General features: G+C 41.0%; 1 protein-coding gene across 2 annotated transcripts; it reads right to left on the bottom strand.

Annotated features, from left to right (window-relative positions):
* Positions 1-651: 651 nt before the first annotated feature.
* Positions 652-9,106, bottom strand: gdnfa (glial cell derived neurotrophic factor a). Of its 2 annotated transcripts, XM_061733370.1 has the most exons (4): positions 8,407-9,106; positions 7,737-7,799; positions 7,368-7,592; positions 652-3,171 (listed from the first exon to the last, which is right to left on the bottom strand). In XM_061733370.1, the coding sequence occupies exons 2-4, from the start codon at positions 7,744-7,746 to the stop codon at positions 2,612-2,614; spliced, it is 795 nt and encodes a 264-aa protein (XP_061589354.1). In that variant the 5' UTR covers positions 7,747-7,799; positions 8,407-9,106; the 3' UTR covers positions 652-2,611. The 2 variants fall into 2 exon arrangements, with proteins under 2 accessions (XP_061589354.1, XP_061589355.1); XM_061733371.1 differs by lacking the exon at positions 7,737-7,799.
* Between the last annotated feature and the right edge of the window lie 378 nt (positions 9,107-9,484).

The following is a 9,484-nucleotide window of genomic DNA, read 5'->3' as shown; positions in this document are numbered from 1 at the left end:
AAGAATGCAGAACAGAAGGAGACACCACAATGTGGAGGCAATCTCTCCAGCGATCTTCACAATTCTCCATTCAACCTTCATTTCCATCCCCAATTTTACATGACGCCTGTGTAAACACATCCCAGCAAATTAGCACCATCTGGCTCCGCTTTGATGTTGTTCCTGTGGCACAATACCAGGAGACGTACTCGTGTAATAGAAACAAGTTTAATTCTGTAAAAAGTTATAAAATGAATATTGTACAAAAATAAAGTTTACAGAGAGGTTTGGTTCTGTAACACAAAACAATTGAGACAAGACAGTGATTTTTTTTTTTATTTCCTTTTCAGTGAGTGACAACAAATGCAGTTTTTACTTATGTTGTTCACACTGCGGGTTGCTTCATTTCTAACTAAGAATTCAATTGCCAAAACACAACTGAACAAACAGTAATGAAGATAAGAAGCTGTCACGTGTCACATGTCACTCACTATAATGTGTGTTGTCTTGTGAGTAGCGAGATGCGTTCGGGCTTCTGGGAAGTCTTTTAACAGTACATCCTCATCTGGAAACGTTTATGCACAAATCAGTTGTTAAAAGGGGAAGATGATTCAATTGATGAGGTATGCTGTGACACAAGCAAGAGGTTTTTTTTCTTTTACTGTGTGTGTGTGTGTGTGTGTGTGTGTGTGTGTGTGTGTGTGTAGTGTTTGGCCTAAATTCAGCTCGATGTAGTGGATTTGTTCTGTGCAGGGGGATTACACAGTAAAGCTGGCTTGCTTGCTGCTGGGTGAGTACAGATACCTTGGTCCCTAATCCGTGCCAACATCAAGACCTAGTCTTTGTTCCACTTAAAATGACTCCCTTGTGGGGCAAACAAAAAGAAGCCTCCCGCTTCCATTCATTTGCACCTCTATTTTAGCAAGGGAGTTAATTTGTTGAACAGGTTGTCACATGTAGACAGCATGTTGAGCCAACCCACGGTCTTATCTGTTATTCCAAAATGCACTCTTTCGTCAAAACCTTTAATCTTCTAGATATTTACATCAGTTCCACAAAGACAGTTTCTACAGTAGCTTGATTTTTTTTCTCCTTATTCTTAAACTGCCTTTCCTAGCTGGGATATTTGGTTAAGACTCATGTTAAGGGATCATTTTCAAATCCCCTTTGAGAAAATAAGACCTGTCAGTCAGCGCAGACAAAAATGCAGGCAGTACCCTGAATTTTTAAAGACCGCTGCAAAGTTGCCTCAGACCTGGTGGAAGGCCAGGGTGAGGTTTCGGATAACTTGCGCCGACTGGCGAGCTTTCTAGCAGCTTCTGTACAGTGTGACTCAAATGATGGGTTCTCAAAAGGCACCTTTGACCTCATGTGACCACCACTCTCGTGCTAATTTCTGCATTTAATCTAAAAGGTGTTAGGATTTATCGGTGGTGTAACATTAAAACTGCCGTGGATTATCAGTTTCAGAACCGTTTCAAAGCATTGAATGATTTTTATTCTCTATAAACAGAATGTAAAAGAAGGTGGTTGGAGCTGGAGTCAGGTGCTGAGGGAGAGAGAGATAGAGAGAAAGAGAGAAAGAGCTGAAGCCTCCTCCCCAACTCCGAGTGGTCACGTTAGTCAAAACTGAGGTGAACGACCCTGCCCTCCCTAAAATTATCTCAAAACAACAGATCCATTCTATGAAAAAAGAAAAAAAATGTATTGGTCCCCTTGTTTGCATTTCTATTTATTCTTGGTTTTATGGCTAATAATGATCAACTGGATGTTTGAAAAGAGAATCCTGGTAATCTAAATGTCGTTAAAAATCATTGCTACTGTGTGTCGGAGCGTTTAACAGATGTAGTTCACTTGAAATAAATTGCATGAGAAAACACTCAACTTTGGCACCATCCAGGACAAATGAAGCTATCAAATAAATAAAAAAAGACAATTTCTCTCATAAAATGAATTGAAATAAATAACAATAAGTTAAGTTCATCTTAATAAATATACCACTTGCACACTATGTGTATATATATATATATATATATATATATATACATATATATATATATATATGAATGTTGACTGGATGTAATGTAGATGTGTTGCACCAAAAAGTCTTTGCCGCTCCCCCACGTGGTTCTTTGGCTCTGAATGCACATGTCAACATCCAGATTAGGCAGTGGAAATGAGTTAGACTGCAACCGAGAAAGCTCCTTAAGTTTCTGGATTCATCTGGAGTCAGCCAGCTATGGAAACAACGAGTTCCTGGGAAATTAATCCCACTTGCAAAAACGTCTGGAAGTCTAGCAGCATTTACTCTTATGTAAGTTGGTGCACAGCCAATACATTTTTGCATATATATGAACAAAAATATTTGTGACTGGATCTTGACGACTTAATATGTACTGTCGAGGCTAAATCTTTCGTTTGCATTCGAGTAGCTGTTCCAGTTCCACCGTCTCTCTCGGGGCAATATTTCTGGATACTCACCTGTATCTTTTGACTTCATGAAAATTGACAAAAAAAAAAAAAGAAACTGACAACCATACACTCCTAGTGTGCACATGTCCAACAGCAGCGCCTCACTTTAGTCCGTCGCCACTGGTCACGTCTGTCGTGATGTCACATTCCTGTGACTTCCTCAGACGCAGCCGCACTTCCTGGCCGAATGCTTCTTCAGTGTGTGATACACCACATTGTCATCCAAAAAAGATAAATCGTCATCAAATGCGATCGGTCGACAGCATGTGCGAGAGGGTGTGTCCTTGTCCAGCTTTTTGTTGTGTGTGAGGTTGTTCAGGATCTTGTCGTAGTTGGTCTCTGCTTCGACGCAGGGGCCGCTACAGTACCGGAAGATCAGCTCCTCTTTAGTCTGGTATCCCAACCCCAAATCTGTCACATTGAGATGGACCTCCTTTAGCAAGCAGCCTCGACTCTGAACGGACATCCTCTCCTTTCCTTTGTCACCTCTGCCTCCTTTCCCGCTTTGACCTCCCCCTCGGCCTCGACCCCGTCTCTTGGCCGCATGGCCTCTCCCGTCTCCTCTCGTGTCCGATGTGTTTGCTGCTCCTCTCTGCCTCTGCTCCCTCTGTCCCCTGGAGCCCCGGCTGGGTTCAGATGATCTCCTCAGTCTGCTGATGGTAGCCTCAATAAAATCCATTACATCCTCAAACTGCTCTGGATAGGGACCTAAAGTGTCATCTGTAAGGTACAGAAGGAAAAGATTTGTTCAGAAAGCTACATTTAAATGATTCATTTACATCTTTGTGGCCCCAATTAGTCTTTAATTATCGAAAGCATTGCAATTAGTTATCTACTGTTGTTAATAATGGCATAAGCAGATAATCATCCTCGTGGGAGTATAAATAAATCAGCTGGAGTGAAGTACATAGAGGCTGTGGAAACATTGCTCAAACACCAATGTGTCAACACAATCCAAAATATTACATGAATGCAAAAGCTCAGGTACCGTCGGTTTATATCAACATAAGTATAAATGGCTAAGTGAGTCAAAGATGACAGATTTTCAAAGAGGAATATTTTATGTCAGTATTTTGTAGGAAAAAGAGAAAGCTTTCTCCTGCTTTGTGACATTGATTCACTTAATTTTCAGGAGGCAAGTCAGAGCATTAAGTTGCTTTAAATGACTAACAGAATAATTAAGATGTCTAAAACAACACAGCAGGAAAAGCTTTCCTTTTTTTCTCCCTTTACCTAATTTCCTTTCACCTTTTTCCTAACCCCCCTTCCCCTGTAAGTGTTTATGAATATGAGAAAGCAAACGTAAACAGTAATCCTCTGATTATCACAATTAGATAATTGTATCTGATTGCAATTATCCAAAGTATTGTTGTTTGGGGCCAGAACTGTTTCATCAATTTGATCTTTAAAGACATTTGAAAAACTGCACAAAACAAACACTCTTCTTATTTAAAGTTAGTTAAAAAGTCTGTATAAATAAATTTTTCATATTTTACTCAAAAATGAACATTTCTAGTTACTGTTCACATCTCAATATTCAAACCTGACCCAAACCCAGTGGCTCAACCACTGAGAGCTTGTTGCAGCACTGGCATTCTCAAAATACAAATATTAAAAAAAGACAACTCCAGATGACTGTAGACGAAATTATTAAATGTGGAACATAACATGCTATTTCCCACTCTAAAGCACTAAATAAACACATCATTCCTGGTCTGGTTTCCACAAGTCTCTTAAAGTTGAACCCCAAAAAGCTGTACACAATAATGCGGCACCTCAAAGACTTTTAGAGGCTCAGGAGACATAATTCAGAGGAATTACTATAGTTTATTTATATAGTTTTTTTTCCGCCTTTCACTGTAACAGCCGTTTTGTCCAAAAGTGCCCAGAGGTTCTGCACAAGCCAGCATATCTCTTTGATTAATCTATAAAATAAAACAAAAAATAGACAGTGCCATTCACACAGGTTCATGTGTGGGGCAGTTTCTTGGCCAGACACAGCAGGTTTCTGGAGTTTCTTCTGCTAGAAACGGTTCTGTCTAGGTTCAGTCTAAACTTAGCTGCTACTGTCAGGAGCTTTTGATTTAACAAACAGATATGAGAATGTATCAGTAAACTCATCTCTTTCCCTGAAGAAAATACAATGGTGCATTTCCTACCTTTTAGAGTTTTCCTTTACACACGCACATTCAGTACATGTGTAACATGAAAAATATCATAAACACGCTAAAGCCAAGTCAGCTCGAGAAACTTCTAGATGTAAATGACAAAAAAAAAAACTCTATCTAAATGCAGTCAATTTGACTAACAGAACTGTACGTGTATTCATTCAGTAGGAATGATGCGCATTGTGTCTTAGGACCTTTTTACCAAATGGTCAAGTTTGCCAAATATCCGCTTACAAAAACATGGATGAAAATTGAGAAACGAGAAGTTCATTAACAGTTTAATCACAGACAAAAGGGTTACAACAAGCAATTATGAATTGTTCTTGTGCATATGCAGGTGTCCCGTTTTAACTCCTTTCAGAGTAGCTGTTGGGGAACTGCTTGCAGGCTAAAGGGCCAGGGGTGGGGGGTGGGTGGGGTCTCCAATTTTAGATCTGTTTCAGTCACAGAAGAAGAAAAATAAGGAGTCAGGAGTCTACATCAACCCAACATCTCACACAGGAACAACGTGTGCTGATACAGTAGGCATGGACCAATCATACCGCCACGGGAGCTGTGTTTAAATCTTCGATGGATTTAATTTTAGGACGCAGAGACTTGAAAGGCTAAATAGAAGGAAATCATCTGTTTTGAGTTATTTAGCCGAAGCAGATTGTTGTCTACTCGAAATTGAAAACATGCACCAGCACAGCTTTTCGACATCTGTTCCGAGAAGAAACGAGAACTTGAGTGAAAGTCTTGGATTGGTGAGTTACATGCTGGTTCAATCATGGAGTGACGTCTCTCCTACTTGAATGCAGGTCCGGCAACAGATCATGAAAACGTATTTTTCTGACATGGACCAATTAGTCAAAGTCTAGATACATTACCTCTGCGAGTCTGCGCAGGGATGTGTTGCCATTTAGACACGTAAATGTGCGTGCATTAGGAAGTTGCAGCTGGGGGGGTGAGATATATGGCAGGTGGTGTTGTGGTTAACACAGCCTCTCTACACAGTAGTGTCACCTATCTCTCCTCTCTTACCTTGGCCATCTGAGCTGCCTGAACTCCATGACTAATTAGCTTCCCTTCGTGTATCAGATGAGCTACAGTCAATCTGTTTAGACACACCTACCTTTTAATTTAGACACCTTCCATTGTGTTTCAGCTGACTGGGTGGCTACACCTGCTGACTGACTGGGCAAGGTTTCTGGCAGCAAACAATGCGATTCATGTTGCACGTTCTAACATAAACTTGCATAATCAAAACAAAAAGTTGTGTTTTTGTTTAAAAAAATCATTACCGTATTTTCTGGACTATAAGCCGCACCTGTATATAAGCCGCATCCGCTCTATTTTTAAAAAAACAACAAAAAAAAGATATACAAGCCGCACCTGTAAGCCGCATCCGCTCTATTTAAAAAAAAAAGATATGCAAGCCGCAAATATTTATGTTGTTAGAGTAGACATTTACTACATGTACAGAACCATTTTGAACTGTAAATGGATCCTTTCCTAACAGTGTCTTTTAACACGGCAGCAACTTTGCTGATTAAAACGGGACAGAAGCAAGAGAAAATAACCGAAATCTGCTTCTACCTACTTCTATCTGCTAAAGAAGAAGTAGCGTATTCTTCTTTGCATTTATTTTGTTTTAGTTTTTATTCTAATTCCGGTTAGAGCGCCCCGAGCGGTGGAAGAAAAATCCACAGAATAGCCGCACCTTTGTATAAGCTGCATGGTTCAAAACCTATAAAAAAAGTAGCGGCTTATAGTCCAGAAAATATGGTAGATCCACCATCATCACCAATTCACTGATTTTTCTTCCCATGTGTTTTGATTACTAAATATCTTAGCCACCTTAAAAGCTGCTGTCTGCAGACTTGACTTACTATTTAGGAAGAAAACATGTTTTTTGAAGCATTATGCACAAAGACAAAATGACCCAGCCCCTCTTGTCACGAGTTTTGTTTACTCCATTAGTGGACTGTTCGCAGCGTTGGGTTACACAGCAGATTAGTGATGTCACCCCACTCCGAACACAATAAAGTGGCAGGGCGAACGCTTGCCCAAATGTTCCATTCCTTATCTAGTTCTTGGCTGGGTTTGCTTTTATGTGAGTATGATGCAGTGTCACATTGATCCAAACAAAATAAATTCCTGCCCTCTGTCTCTGTTAAAATTGAGATAAACACAAGACTTTCACTGAGCGCTTCAACTTTCCAGGTTGTCCAGCCTCCCCCTTCAAAAAAAAAGAAATTCCTTTGACCTGCTTCACAGTGCCTCCTCTAAAACATGCCATGATTTCTGAGTTTTGGCAGATGGGTAAAGGTCACGGGTCTCTAAACCGGTGAGAGGCAGAGGTGAATATAAACAAGGGGAGACGGATACATGTGAAGAGAGATGTCTGTTTGGGACTGGAGCTGATCATAGTCGTATTGGTGCTGCTGGTTTGTTTACACATCAGTATGGTGTGTAAACAAACCAGCAATAACACAAAAATGAAGATTTCCCCACCGATAACCAATGTGTTTTGTTGAGCTTTATCAATATAGAACTACCCACGCACTGGCTATCACTTTATGTGCTGTTTCTCAAGCTTCGAGGAGCACCAACTGACTCCAAATCACATTGTGCATTTTATCAAACTGAGCTTGCACAAGTGGTAATGTTTTCTAATCTGGTTCCAGTACATGCCAGTTATTCACCACACACAACACTGTCATTGATTTCAAGGATGATCTATAAAAACACACTAGTCTTACTTACACTGATCCTCTATTGAGATCTCCTTCAGGTTGTGGTCTTCACGCTGGAATAATGGCTCTTCCACAGACATGGACAGAGAATCTCGGTATCTGCGGGGGAAGTGAGCCCTCTTGGCTGGCTGAGTGTTTTGGTAGAGAGGCCTTGTGGAAACAGAGCTCAGGAGCAACAAACACGTGACCAAAACATCCCATAACTTCATCTTAGACTCAGTTCCTATGAAGAAAGCTGCAGAAATAATGACAATAAAAAGGCAAATCCATATTTGTAAGTTTTATTTACTATATTGTTTGCTGTAAAACTGAAAAAAACAGTCCCAGAATGAACTGGCCAACTCTAGTTTGTGCAGCCAGGAAAGCGTGTGAAACCTACCCCGACTCATTCTGTATTAATAACTGTGTCATCGTGTCTTTGATCCTCAGTGTCTCGTGTGTGCTGTGAACATAAAAATCTGAGTGAACCCAGCAGGAAAATTCTGTATGCAAAATAAAAATGACAAACATTTGGTAATATCAAAATATCCACATTATATAGGCTTAATTAGTGCGTAATTGTGTGCGTAAAAGTACACAGTTTACTCCGAGTGTTGGTGATTAAGCACAGACCTCCTCCTATATTCTCATCAGATGGTCATATGCCTCGATGCGATATCGGAAAAGCTTTTGCTGCTCGTAAAGACAGGCTGAGTAGTCTCTCACAAAAAGGGTTGCAGGCACCAAAAGCCTTTTGGTAACAATAACCTAAATAATGGCGCGAGTTGACCAGATGGCGATCTAAAGCTTACGTGACTTTGTCTAATGGCATGTTGCACTAACCCTAAACATGTATGCATGGAGACATTCTGGCCAAATTCAATGCACAAGTCGTGGCAGCAATCGTTACCAATGCCCTTGTTTAATATAGGGTACATATGTTTTTTGTGTTTATTTGTTTGTTTTTTACAGTTTAACACAAAAAACTATTTTACAAAAGCAGTTTATGTGCAGTTTCATTTCTTTACTGTAGAGTCTGAAACCATGATAAATATCAGAGCACTTCTTACCTTAAATACGGCCCATGCGGACCTTAAACTCGCTTGGCTGTCGGTGGTAAAATCCAAGCAGAAAACGCAACTCATATAGTGTCTCCAGCAGACTGAGTTGCATGAATCATTTTTGGAGAAAAAACAAGAAAAGACAAGAAGATTCCCTTTCACTGAGTTCAAATAAAACTACAGTCCAAATAAGGAAGAGAAAAAAACAAACTCCTATTACTCCTCGCGAGTAATGTTTTTCATATTCCGACCCTGCGCACAAACAAACCACGCGTCTCTGCGCTCTCAGTCCAAGTGCTGCTGCGCCTCACGGGTACAGTTGCAGTCGCCGATTAATTGGATGCTACGTTTCCACGTTGGAAATCCGAGAGAGATCCACCATCTCCAACTGCGAAGAGTCCAATGAAGACATCAGCGTCTCCGGCACAGCACAAGGCGCTAAAGGTGTACAGTGTCTGTTTTTTCCAGAGTATACAACAGCAGCTCTTCACAAAAACGGTTAAAGCGCTGTGTTATCCAGAATGCGTCTCGAATTTCAAAATAGCCAACATTTCGCCTCTAATCTTCTCCTGGTAGACAGCTGAAATCGGGCTGGTTACTCTCCATTTTCTCTATGAAACTCGAAGCGTGTCCACGCGCTGCGTGCTCGCGCTGGACTGGAGCGCGGACAGATGTCTGCGCATAACGCAACACCGGCCGCAGAGGGCTGTTTGGAGAGATTTATAGTTAAGTGCGCTCTGACGTTTGGGGGGCAGTTTATGTCCGCCCCCTCTTTTATAGATCACTGCAAGAGCAAACAGTGAGTAACAGAGGTCCACATATCTCTCTCCCAGCCACCCCTGGAGCCTTGTTTGGAGGAGCGCAGTTTTCAGATGTCTTGGGGATTATGTCACACATCCTGATGTCCTCGGCTTAGATTTCAGTATGCGGAATGCGATTCGGAGATGTTCTGTTGCGGTGCATGTTTCTAACCTGATCTCCATGCGCTGTGCGCCCTCGGTGTCGTGTTCTTTCTGGTGGCTATATGCACATCTCAAACGTAGTATAGTCCCACTTCACTTGCTATTCTCCAGGAACACATTTGTGA

This window comes from Cololabis saira, chromosome 11 (genome assembly GCF_033807715.1).
Source record: "Cololabis saira isolate AMF1-May2022 chromosome 11, fColSai1.1, whole genome shotgun sequence".
Taxonomy (NCBI): Eukaryota; Metazoa; Chordata; class Actinopteri; order Beloniformes; family Belonidae; genus Cololabis; species Cololabis saira.
The sequence above is the reverse complement of the archived record's forward strand: the minus strand, read 5'-3'. Positions and strand labels throughout refer to the sequence as shown.

What these genes read in the sequence shown, in the direction of transcription:
- gdnfa (XM_061733370.1), bottom strand. An exon ending in GATCTCAATAGAGGATCAGT is followed by an intron (nt 3,172 to 7,367) that starts GTAAGTAAGACT and finishes TGTACCTTACAG; the next exon opens with ATGACACTTTAGGTCCCTAT.